The sequence below is a fragment of the Sinocyclocheilus grahami genome, unplaced genomic scaffold (genome assembly GCF_001515645.1).
Source record: "Sinocyclocheilus grahami isolate Dianchi unplaced genomic scaffold, SAMN03320097.WGS_v1.1 scaffold1542.1, whole genome shotgun sequence".
Classification (NCBI taxonomy): domain Eukaryota; kingdom Metazoa; phylum Chordata; class Actinopteri; order Cypriniformes; family Cyprinidae; genus Sinocyclocheilus; species Sinocyclocheilus grahami.
Genome location: NW_015506721.1, coordinates 143,285 through 157,150, shown reverse-complemented (window position 1 = coordinate 157,150; position 13,866 = coordinate 143,285). Strand labels below are relative to the sequence as shown.

Sequence of the window (13,866 nt, the reverse complement as noted above, 5' to 3'; positions counted from 1 at the left end):
ATATATATATATATATATATATATATATATATATATATATATATATATATATATATATATATATATATATATATAAAAATAATTGTCTTTTAAAAATGCTATTATCATTATAAATATACTATCATTATTTATACAGTATATAACCAATAATGGTGAATGGCTTAAATCTTTTAAATGGTTGCTAATATGGGAAAACTAAATTATTTGGTAAATGCCTTGTATCTTCACAGATGTAAGCCACATGCTATATTATCTGTTATAGTTTAAACCACATTCTCAGTTCATTTGAAATAACAAACTTGGCACCAAGCAACAAATAAATATTTTTTTCTTTTTGCCAAGGAAAATGAAAAAATGCTCCAAAATATAACCCATTTTGGGAGCTGATGACTTACAGGACATCTGCTTAAAGTTGTTAAAGAATGTGACAAACCCATAATAGCATCACTTGTATCCGTTGGCTAATTCGATTAGTTCTCCTCATGCTGCTAGACTGCGATGTTTCGTTTGGTCTTAATAGTTTCCCTTTCATAAAGAGATATCCCATCTGGTCTAATTTTAAACCGTCTGTAACATGCAGCCTTCCATAATTTTCTCCGCAGTGAAGTTACATTTTGCTTGTTTGGCTAATTCAAAGTGATGGATCCAAAGGAAATCGAATTACGCAAACTAATTATCTATTGGATCTGGTGCTGTTTGTGGCCGCAATATTGGTATGGTTTTTATCCAGCAGTCTTTAGCAGCATATATTATAGATTAAGTCGATTATAATCACACTGTTGTAGTGACTACAAGGGAACTTGTGTATTTCCCCCCCTATAATTAGTCATAATCATGGTCATATTTGTAAAATAAACAGAAAACAACTAGTACTCCATGTTTTTTCTTCATTTAGCTACGCAAATTCACTTATTGCATATCTCTTTGAAATCATGATTATTACATGCTTTTCAATTTTGTGTGCAAATATGGTTTATTAAAGTTCCAAACGGTCTGTAGAAATAATGAATTACCCTTTTTTCTAGTATTTTTGTAGGCTAATCCGAAAGCTAATTCCATTGACAAAAACAAACTGTATTTTTCCATTGGCTTTTAGATTACTGCAGAAATAAAAAACATGACAATCTTCACAAATTAACACCACTTTTATTCATTTTAAAATCTAAATACATTCATAAGAAGTAAAAATCTGAAGTTAGGCTATAAATTAACTATACAACAGCAGAGGTGTAATGACGGCCTGAAAACCATACTTGAATAAAAGTACAAATACTTTACAGTGGAAATTATTCCATTACAAGTTACAAGCCACCAATTCCAATATGACTTACATAAGTCTTAGAGTATCTGATTTTAACAGTACTTAAGTATTTTACTCTTACTGAATAGGCTCAATAAACCTATAAAGTAAAGTGTAAGCCTACAAAAATAAAGTAAACCACAATATCCTTTAAAACAGTCTCAGCCATGTCCTCATCTCATGTTTGAAACACCTGCAATTCACAGCCACCTGCTAATGCACTCACATTCGTGTAATGCCTTGTTGAAAAATTTAGGTGAGTAAAGGCAAGATGCAAAATATATAGTGCCATATATAATATATAGCTCTGTAGATGGCGATATCACTTCTTTTATAGCAGAAGTAAACTGCTGCAGAAAAAAGTTAGGATTAGTTGTAGTTGTAGGGAGTTGATTAGGAGTAGTTGGATTATCTCAAATGTAGTGGAGTAAACCATTGATATACTTAATCAAAAATGTAGTCAAGTAGAGATTAAATGTTGGTCAAATATTTGATCCTCAGTTAAACTACAAAATACAGCACATTTTACAGTACATTTTCCTTAAATGCTTTATACCACTGCACCATGACTTCATGACTTCATTGTCACAGTCAATAAGCTTACAGCAACTTATTTGATTTGATCTTTATTTAAAAAAAATAGTAGTTTTCAAGAGCATGATTATAAACACAAGGAGGCTGCAAAAAGTGGACTAGTGAGTCGATGAGTTTACCTGTTGTGATGAGGTTTATTGACCCTAACAACGTCTGTAGTACCATTTAGCTACTTGTTAGCAGCTGCCTTTTTCAAGCAAAGGCTTTTAAAAAACCAAAGGGGGTATTACTGATGTCATGTCATAGAATAAAGCATGAAAATATATTGAGCTTGTGTTGACCACAGACCCAATTTCAGGCATTTCAACAAAAACACATTTAAAAACCCATTGACTTCAGAAGAGTGGAACTGTTTTGTCCTACAAAAATTCCTCATCCCTGCATAACTTTATATCTGAATCAGATTGACACACATTATACATCCTCCTATATAATTTTGGATGGAATAATTTGGGCAGCATTTAATTGTGGATGGAGTTATCTGAGCAAATGCACAAAATTCTTCTTCGATCTTAAAAAAAAATAAAAAAATCTATGGTTTCTCTTTTGACCTTTTAATTTTCTGTACCAAGAATTTAATTAGAGTATATTTTTATTCTCTTCATAAATTTGTCTCTCCCATTTTCCATCTTCCCTTCCATTTTCTCTGTAGGGTGGTATGATCGCTCTTCTGCTGTCCATCCTGTGTTTGGTGTTGATCCTGTACACTCGTAGACGCTGGTGTAAACGTCGCCGCGTACCTCAGCCACAAAAGAGCGCTAGTGCTGAAGCAGCCAATGAGATCCACTACATCCCCTCTGTGCTGATGGGTGGACAGGCCCGGGAAAGTTTGAGAAATTCTCGCGGACAGGGTCATAACTCGAGCGGCACAATCAGCATCCGTGAGACTCCGATCTTGGACGGGTATGAGTATGACATCACAGACCTACGCCACCACCTGCAGCGGGAGTGCATGAACGGCGGCGAGGACTTCACCAGCCAAGTGACACGTACGCTTGACTCACTTCAAGGGTGCAATGACAAAGCTGGCATGGATCTCACTCTAGGTTTGTGAGCCCACAGCACACTGCACTGCATGAGTAAAAATCTTTGAGTCTAAGTTAAAGGGATTGTTCATTAAAAAAAAAGAAAAAATAATTTACTCACCCTAATGTCATTTCAAATGTGAACATGCACTGGAAGTTTTTTTCAATGCAGTTTCAGTGAATTGAGCTTTTAAGTAGTGGATTTTGATTTATCCTATTAAATAAAGTCAAGTCTTCTAAATCTTCAATAACCGTTTCTTCATATGCTGCACACTAACATCCAAAAGTTTGGGGTTGGTTGGTAGGAAATCTATTTATGCTCACCAAAGCTGCATGTATTTAATCAAAAATACAGTGAATACATACAGTGAATGATACAGTGTGTTATTCCGATTTAAAATACATGTTTCTATTTTAATATAGTTAAAATAATAATACTTTTAAAATGTACTTTATTCCTGTGATTGCAAAGCAGATGTTTCAGCAGTTATTACTCTAGTCATTAAAGTCACATATCCTTCAGAAGTCATTCTAATATGCTGATTTACTGATTGCTCAAGAAACATTAAAATTAATGATGAAAACAGTTGTTCAATTACTCACCCTCATGTTGATCCAAACCCCTAAGACTTTTGTTCATCTTCAGAACACAAATGAAGATATTTTTGATGAACTCCGAGAGCTTTCTGACCCTGCATAGACAGCAAGAGTCCCACCACGATCAAAACACATAAACGTAATAAGGACGTCATTAAAATGACAGTCCTCCGCCATTATCGACACTATATGCGCATTGCTTTCCTCTGCTTGTAAACAAGGTGAAGCGCATGCATCGATAATGGCAGAGGACTGTCCTGGAAGAGAAAAAAATCGTTGAATAAAGTCATTATTTTTGTTTTCTTTGTGCACAAAAAGTATTCTCATAGCTTCATAAAATTATGGTTGAACCACTGATGTCGCATGGACAATTTTAACGATGTCCTTACTACGTTTCTGTGCCTTGATCGTGGTATAACATTTTAAGTTAGGTAGGTCATTTTCAGCTGTGTGTCCCAAAATAGGGGGAGCAGGTTAAAAGGTTAACAAATCATTGCAAATCAAAACAAACCTTTCACATGAGTATTCATGGCTTTGTGAACCAGATCAACCAATTTATTGAAAATATCTCATGGACGTGCCAAAGAGAGGGTGAATGTCACGATTTTCAATTATATCATCATGAATTATATTTCAAGCTTTTTCTCACCAAAAACTGTGGCTTCAGAAAATGTGGAATATATCACACTATACCACTATACCACTATAGTGGTATAGTGGTATATATCACTATACCACTTTCATAATAATTCTTAATTTCTTATGGTGCTTTTAGATCCTTTTTAAAGCTTGAATGCTTCATTGCCCATTGATCGTAGATGAATGTAAACTAGCAACCAGCTATGACTTTAACAGTGCCTCCTTTTGTGTTGCATGGAAGTAAGAAAGTCGTACATTGGAATTACACGAGAGGGAGTAAATTATATAATTTTAACTTTTGAGTGACCTACCCTTTTAACATGCCCAACAATATTTGGGCTATGAAATTGCCAATAAAACCTCAGACAGTAACCTTAATAATAACCTGTAATAGCATGCTTTAATCATTCACTAAATGAATTCACACTCCTAATTCAGTGTTTTGATTTAGTGACTAATTTCAGAGATATATAAACAATGTTGAGAAGGTTACTTTGGAAAAGTAATGTTACAGATTACAAGTTACCCTATTTAAAATGTAATAAGTAGTTAACTATTTTAAAGTGTCTCTATTATGGGTTATGAAAGGTTCATAATTTGGTTTTGGGTGTCCCCAACAACAGGTTGACATGCATGCAAGTTCAAAAAAGCACTTTCATTGACTTGTAATATGCATTTATTTTTACCTTATTTGCTCAACGACTCCCAAACGATTCGCTCAACGATTCATTTTTCCAAACCCCTCCTTTGCATGACATCTCATTTCATCATGCCTGTAATGCCTGATAAAGCAGCGTTTGTGAGCACAGTGCTGCTTTGTGTACAGCCGTTACCGGGGAAACAGCTATTTTTACCACTCCAATAGCGGCACCTAGTGGCAAAGGCTGCATCCAAAAGCTCTAAAATGCTGCCTTCGGAGGCAGCATTCCAAGGCAGGAAGGCAGCAAGGCACGTCCGAATCCAAATTCTGGATCAGAATTTACTTCCTGTCTCCGGAGGTACCTTCTTCTGATCGAATTTTGAAGGCAGCATAGATGTATCCTTCGCTGCCTTTGATATCCCACAATCCTGTGCGTTCCATTCCATGCCGGTTGAGCTAAAAAATAAAGATGCCGTCTGAAAGTTGCATTTGGTGGTCAGTTTGTACTTTTGCACTTTTGATGTTATTTCTAGCGAGAAATTAGCATTATAGTAATTAAATATTTGTTTAGTTATCACCAAAACTCGTTCTATTTTGTTGAAAATCATTAAACCATTACACTGCCTCAGAAGCCTGTCCGCAATCAGTTTCATGAGGTGCCTTTGTGTAAAAACACTGCGTGCAAAGTCATTGCCTTTCTTTTCTAAATTTCTAATGTTTTCAACTGTTAATAATTTTCAAACATGTAAATGTAAACTACCAGGCATAGGTGAATGCACATGATCACAGCATTAAGCATTAAGCTCTTTCTACATTTGAAAAAAAAAAAAACACTTTAGAAATAGATTTTTTTTTCATGTATCATGCACATATGCATAAACCAACAGACATTATTTTTGTTTATGCATATGTACACTGTGACACTAAATCTATTTTTGCATCCAGGAACCTGTGAGATTTAAGTTGCATGGGCTAAGCACATCATTTGCACATTGCTGGCCCTGAAAATATTTATTTCACCTTGAGAGCTCAAGAGTCAGCAGCAGAGCTCGCCTTTTCGATATGCAGCTGCGAGTGAGAAAGCCTGGGTTAAGTACAAGCTCCAGAAATTGGATAAAGCCTATATCAAAACAACTGCAAAGAGGAAATCAACATGACATATTTATTTATTAGCTAGCTAAGGCTATTTTCCCCAAATAATATCAAAGTAATAACGCTATATACTTCTGCTAAGCAAAACTGCTTATTTGGCCATGGGTTCATGGCACCCATGGCACCCATTTCAGCTCTGCTATAGTCAAGATTAGATACGAGTCACATGACCAGACCTGAGTCTGTGTCAGATTGGCCATGTCTATTGGACACAAGAATTTGGAATGGCCGCCCCTTATCAGATGTGAAATGATGTTGATGTTTGCCTTGAAGAGTAGCCATTATAAATACCCCTAAAAAGCTTTGCAGGAGAGGAGCGGTTTCATGCTGTCACAGTAATTTGCCTAATACAATAAAAACCCTGCAGTGCCAGTTGTCTTTGTTGTGCAATTTACTCATTATGAAGGGGCAGACTAACTTCAGGGGATGGCGATATTACGTAATGGTGAATGACGGAATGTCATATCCTGAATCGCTGGGCTGTGAAGGCTCTCAGTTGCTTCATTGTAACATAACTCTGAATATACTTCACATAGACCACTTAGTCTCGTCCTTCTGAATGACAAGCGTTTACATAAAGTGTCTCCACATGCCCTTGGTGGACTGTTATTTGCCGCTCATCTGTCTGCCTCTCTTCATTCCTAATTGTAACCTTTTTCCATCAGGGAACGATAGCACAAAACTGTCCCTAATGAGCAAGTACAAGGACAACATCATAGCTACCAGTCCTGTCGACAGTAACCACCAGCAAAACACACTCCTCCCACACAACACCTCCACCAACCAGCGCAAGCGTCTAACCAGCAAAACACACGGTGAGTCTGGGTATTGGGGTGAAATGGTTCCTGCAACCGTACAGTTCGCCATCCACGGTTCAGTATGCGTTTTGTTCATGCCATGTCTTTAAGTTTTGTGTTCTAACTTAGCATAATGCTAGCTGATTAGCCTGCTAGCTTAGCCTATATCCTTTTAAAGTCACTTATACTACACATAGGGCCAGATTTACTAACAGTTTGCACCAGTGCAAACCATCTTTTGGCGTTAAAATAGTACTGTCAGTTATTTTTGCACCTGACTTTATTGAATATGCATTTGTAGGAGATTCCATTTCAGGCGCAACATTTATGGGAGGAGAGTATTGAAATGAATCAAGCAACACGATTTACTAACATTTGCGCTCGTCAATTTACTGGTGTTTGCGCCATTATTTAACGCCCAAAAAAAGCCTTAAATGTCTTAAACTATTTTGTGCCTGTGTCGTAAGTAGATCACCTGCACCTGAGCATCGGTTCTGCTTATTTGCGAGATGTTGCTCTGTGTTTTTTAATTTGCTCATTTTCAGTAAATCTCCTGCAAAAATTTCCAGCCCATTGGTGCTGTTTTGGAATTGTGCTCCTGCGCTAATTTGCACTGGTTAGAAAATATGGCCCATAATTGCAGCTATTTTAATGCAATTACACTGCCATTTAAAAGTGTATGTATGTTTTTTTTATGTTTTTGAAAGAAGTCTCCTATGCTCACCAAGGCTGCATTCATTTTTAAATATACAATAAAAACAAACAAAATACAGTATTTAAAAATAAAGTGGTATTATGAAATATAATATAATATAATTAGGACTGTCAATCGATTACAATATTTAATCGCGATTAATCACACGATGGTCATGCGTTAACTCATGATTAATTGCAACTTAATCGCACATTTTTATCTGTTCTAAATGTACCTTAAATGAATACTTTTCAAGTTTTTAATACTCTAATCAACATGTGCATGGACACATATGGATGCTTTATGCAAATGTATGTTTATTATTAGTGAAACCATAATTAACATAGAGCATGAAGACTAGACATATTTCAAAGAACTTGTTCATGTCTATTAGACACATGAAAAAAAAAGAACATAGAAATACCAGGTTCCCGTTAGGCCTACTTCTCTTTCTTTGCACTGAGCAATTTACACACGCCTGTTTACATTTTCACATGACAGAGCACCTCACTTCTTCTGAACATGCAAAATGTACATTTATTATTACATTTGTTTGCCTCTCTGTGCCCACATACTTTGATGCAGCTAAATTCTCATTAAAACTGTTTTCATTGATATATTTTACTGTTTCTGTTGTCAGATAACAGAATGAATATCAAATAGTTACTGAAACATGGCCCTTTAAGACTATAACCAGCTCTCCCTTCCATGACGTTAAGCTGCACAAAAATCCTGATTTATAATCAGCCATCGTCTGATGAAATCAAATACAAAAAAACAGGGGTATGAAAAGTTGTTAAATCTATCTCCATTTCTCCAACTACGGACTAGGCCACGGGTCAAATGGAAAATGCGCGCTGTGTTAATCACTCGTTAATAAAATTAGTGCTGTTAAAATGAATTTGCGTTAATGCTTTATTACCACATTAATTTTGACAGTCCTAAATTAATATAATATAATATAATATAATATAATATAATATAATATAATATAAAAGTTTTCTATTTTATTTATTTAATTTGAAACATAAATAATTCCTATGAAGGCAAAGCTGAATTTTCAGCAGCCATTACTCCAGTCTTCATTGTCACATGATCCATGAAAAATTACGGACTAGGCCACGGGTCAAATGGAAAATGCGCGCTGTGTTAATCACTCGTTAATAAAATTAGTGCTGTTAAAATGAATTTGCGTTAATGCTTTATTACCACATTAATTTTGACAGTCCTAAATTAATATAATATAATATAATATAATATAATATAATATAATATAATATAATATAATATAAAAGTTTTCTATTTTATTTATTTAATTTGAAACATAAATAATTCCTATGAAGGCAAAGCTGAATTTTCAGCAGCCATTACTCCAGTCTTCATTGTCACATGATCCATGAAAAATCATTTTAAGATGTAGATTTGGTGCTTAAGAAATTTCTTATTAAAGTTAAACAGTTCTGCTGTTATATTTCGTCAGGAATCTTTGATGAATAGAAAGCTTAAAAAACAGCATTTATTTGAAATAGATATTTTTTGTAACATTAGAAATGTCTCTTGTCACTTTTTATTGCAATAATGCATCCTTGCTGCACAAAAGTATAAAATTCTTTAAAAAAGCTTTTGAATGGTAGATCAATCAATCAATCAATCAATCGTTTGTGTATATATTGTTTTTTCCAGCCTTTACACAATTGCTGGGTTGCAGAGTTGGCTGTACCTTTTGAAAATTTGATCACAAATAGGATGTACTGCTGGTAAAAATATGATGTCCTTTTATTGCCATCAATCAAACAGTACAGAAACCATGACCACAGAACCGCAATACAGACCGAACCATGAGAAATGCGAGCCATTACACCCTCACTGAATATCCCATTCAATCCACACAGATCTCATTCCAACCACTGTCTATCTCTGTAATCATAACCACACACAAATATTTGTCTTCCGCTCTCTTTGCTATCCCATTTCTTGTTTGAACTTTTCTTCCTCTAGCTGTATGCTTGGCTGATCAGATCACCAAAAACTTTGATTTGATGAGGTATTCATATGCTTTTTTGATGTGCTTTTGATATGGGATGGTGGTGGTGAATTTTAGGGAAACATGTCTATAGATATCTACTGTGAAATACAAGTTCCTTTCTCCTAGATTTACTTTGAGCACAATTAGCTGATGTCCACTGAAGAGTTTACCTTGAGTAAGATTCTGATTTCCTAGCTGGGCAAATATTTGACTCTCTGCTCATGCTTTGATGTTTCATTACCTCCGTCCAGCAGATGTACCTGCTGCCAGCTCTCTGACCTTCAGACCAGCCTTTTTAAATACCCAATGCACTTGGATTGTGCATTCACTGCATATGAATGTAAAAATGTAAAGGTGCACTCAGGAATTCTTACCTCATTAAAAAGCTTTACAGAAATTAATATAATAATTATTTTTTTTTAAATGTGCACTCCCATGAAGACTTTAGTCCTGTCTAATAAAAGCTGTTAGTCTTAGAGTGGGTTGCCATGCTGAGATCACATGATCAGTTGAATGTTACTCATGTTATTTCAGATGTTTCTCCCTCATTATAGTACAATTTCACAGCCTACATAATAAACTGGAGCAGTACATTTTATGCTCACCCAGGCTGCAAAAATACTGAAATATTGTGAAATATTATTGCAATTTAAAACAATTGCATTTTCTATTTAGGTATATTTTAAAATGTAATTTATTCCTGTGATGGCAAAGCTTAATTTTCAGCAGCCATTACTCCGGTCTTTAGAAATCATTCTAACATGCTGATTTGGTGCTAATTTCTTTATATATTTCTATTTTGTATATAATTGTGGAAACTGTGATGCATTTTGTTTCAGTATTCTTTGATGAATAGAAAATTCAAAAGAACAACATTTGAGTACTATTATAAATATGTCTGTTCTCACTGTTTAGCAATTTAATGCATTCTTGCTGAGTAAAAGTATTAATTTCTTCAAAAATCAAGAATGGCATATCTGTCAACACAACACAAAAAAATACTGCCTACGTCTGTATATATAGTGGGGAAAAAAAGTATTTAGTCAGCCACCAATTGTGCAAGTTCCCATTCAGTCAGTCACGTTCTACGTTACGTCAGTGACTGACGAATTGGGATCTCGCCCGAGAGCCCAATCACCTTCGAGTGTAAACTAAACAAGCCAATGACAGTTGGCGTGTGTGTTTCGCACATCAGCTTTTCGCTTCGAGTGGTCTTGTATGTCTTCCATTTTCTAATAATTGCTCCCACAGTTGATTTCTTCACACCAAGCTGCTTATCTATTGCAGATTCAGTCTTCCCAGCCTGGTGGAGGTCTACAATTTTGGTCTTGGCCATGGTGGAGTTTGGAGTGTGACTGTTTGAGGTTGTGGACGGGTGTCTTTTATACTGATAACGAGTTCAAACAGATGCCATTAATACAGGTAACGAGTGGAGGACAGAGGAGCCTCTTAAAGAAGAAGTTACAGGTCTGTGAGAGCCAGAAATCTTGCTTGTTTGTAGGTGACCAAATACTTATTTTACCGAGGAATTTACCAATTAATTCTTTAAAAATCCTACAATATGATTTTCTGGATTTTTTTTCTCAATTTGTCTCTCATTGTTGAGGTATACCTATGATGAAAATTACAGGCCTCTCTCATCTTTTTAAGTGGGAGAACTTGCACAATTGGTGGCTGACTAAATACTTTTTTGCCCCACTGTAGATGCTCTTTAAGTAATAGTTATTGATACCTGGAAACTGCTGATTTCTTTTAACAATGCCATAGAATTGTGAGTGTACAGATTATTATGAGGAAATAAACTTAAAACATTATTTAAACATCTCAACTGTTTTAATCATTATTTATGTAGGCGGATTGTGTAGTGCCAATCCACTGATTGCACCATGCATGAGTTTGTCTCTGAGGATTTGAGCCTGTTTTTGGGTTACTGGCCTCTGAAAGCTTTCTGACAAATCTAAAATAGCAACTCCAGATTTCCATAGCTTTTCATATTCATACTGATATTGCCCTGTTTGTTTTATTTTTTATTTTTTTTTGCATGGTTTACGACAAAATGACTGTTCCCTTTAAAAAGGTTCCTTTTACCTGTTTTTTCTCTAACGGACCTTGTATCACTATTCATGAGCGAGCTCTCATAACAATCTGCGAACACGAAAGCTGCTAAAGGCTATGTTTAGACAGCCATTCACGTCGCCGCAGGAGAAAGTGTGTGAGCGCACAGATCCTCTCAAGTTCTTTTTCTTCTTTTTTTTTTCTTCAGTCACACCTGCCTCTCTCACCTCATCTATTTATACCCCTCATTTTTCATTAGACAAATTAAAACTGTTGCTCACGGCATTTGCCGTTTTTCTGCTATCTCTAGGTCAGTGATATCGGCGTAGGTGTTCGTGCTTCACCTTTCCTTGTTTCGAGATCATTCTGGTGACACTGAGATTCCAAGACCTTGCAAATGATTGAGTTCTACCACCCTGAATAGTGGTACAAAATAACTTTTTTGTTGCAGGAGGCGTGTGCACCTGCACTGCATGCCGAGAAGCTGTTGGCACTCCGTGTTGAATATTTAAACGAGCTCATCTTTTATTCCCCTCCACGGAGCTTTGCACCTTTGGCCCCTACCTAATTGCGGAGGCTAGCGCACAATCTTCACCTGCTCTGTGAGGTTTATGGCTAATTCCTTTGAAGGTGCTTCTTTTGTTCTCATTTGTTACGAAGACAAAAAGAGACATTGGCGTGCCGGCGTGTGTCATTTTGAAATGGTTGTTAGCGTTTGAAGAATTAAATGTCAGGTGTTTCATCAGCTTTTTGTTAGATTTTCATTATAGGCCTATAATCAAGACATTTTTACTGGTGTGCTCTTAAGACATTTTGAAACAAAAGGGTCGAATTCACTAAATTGTTGCATGGTGTTTAAGTACAAAAACCTGGAGTCTATTAATCCGGCATTCGGTTTAACCTGGCACTAAATGCATTGAAATATAAATATATGTACACTGGTGGTCAAATTTTGGAATAATGAAGATTGAAAACAGTTGTGCTGCTTTAGATTTTTTGTGGAATCAATGAACCTCTACTTTTTAAAAGTTTTGGGGGAAATTGATAAAGAAATTGATAAGAGATATTTTTATTTAGCAAGGAAACATTAAATTGGTCAAAAGTGACAGTAAAGAGATTTATAATGTTTCAAAAGATTTCTATTTCAAGTAAATGTGGTTCTTTTGAACTTTATATTAATCGAAGAATCTTTCAAAAAGGTATTACACCTGTTTTCAACATTAAGACAACATTAATACATTAATTTCAACATTAATATATATTAATAATATTACCATAGCAGTAAATCAGCATATTAGAATGATTTATGAAGGATCACGTGACACTGACGACTGGAGTAATGGCTGCTGAAAATTCTTCTTTGCCATCATAGGAATAAATTACAAATTTACAATTTAAAATATATTAAAATATAAAACATTTATTTTAGACTGTAATAATATTTAACAATATTGTTGTTTTTACTGTAATTTTTTTATCAATAAATGCAGACTTGGTGAGCATAAGAGACCACCAGTGTGTTCTTAGTGTGCAAACATTATTGTCATTAGTGTCACATTTTAGTGTCTCTTATTTTGATCATTGTAACAGTTCCCTTTCACTCAGTCACGTTCGACGTTACGTCAGTCGTGACTGACGAATTGGGATCTCGCCCGAGAGCCCAATCACCTTTGAGTGTTAACTAAACAAGCCAATGACAGTTGGCGTGCGTGTTTCCGCACATCAGCTTTTTGCTTCGGAGCCGAGCCTTCTACAAGATGAATCTCCGCGAGTGTTTGGAAACAGCTGGCGTTGGTGTTATGGCGTGTCAGCGGGGGTTGCCATCCAGGCTGCTGAAACCTCAGCGAGCTGCAGCTGCCATTCTGCGGTCTCGCCGCAACCTCCCCTGGGCGCTTCAGCGCTCTCTAAAAGAGTATTTCCTCAAAAAAGAGCAATTTCTAAAAGCTGGCTTCCCACTCGTGCGTTTCTGGATGTGGTCGCTTCCTGGCTTCATCTGATGGTCATGATCGCTGTGTCTCGTGCCTGGGCTTGCAGCACGCTGAAGCAGCGCTCATGGATGAGTCATGTTCTCAGTGCGGTGCGGGAACATGACCATCCTCATTAAATGGGGGGGTATCCCCCTTGCCATGCCCCGCTCTAGCTCCTCCGGTTCTCAGAGGACTACTTCGGTTCATGGTCAGGGAGATCTGAGGATCACGGTAAGAGCTTCCCCGTCGAGTACGTCTCCACCTATGGCCTCTCATTCCTCTAGAATGTCGCACCACCTGGTGTTCCCAGACGAGTGTGCTGGATCCTCGGACAGGGCGGGGTCCAGCATCTTGTGCGGCACAGGCGGATGACAGGATGT

General features: G+C 36.4%; 1 protein-coding gene across 1 annotated transcript in view; it reads left to right on the top strand.

The window, feature by feature from the left end:
• Window positions 1–13,866, top strand: part of LOC107571040 (astrotactin-1-like) — a 125,497-nt gene that overhangs the window by 13,447 nt on the left and 98,184 nt on the right. Inside the window, exons 3-4 of the mRNA XM_016257324.1 lie at window positions 2,547–2,940; window positions 6,613–6,762. Of these exons, the coding sequence (XP_016112810.1) occupies window positions 2,547–2,940; window positions 6,613–6,762 (544 nt within the window). The remainder of the gene's footprint in view (window positions 1–2,546; window positions 2,941–6,612; window positions 6,763–13,866) is intronic.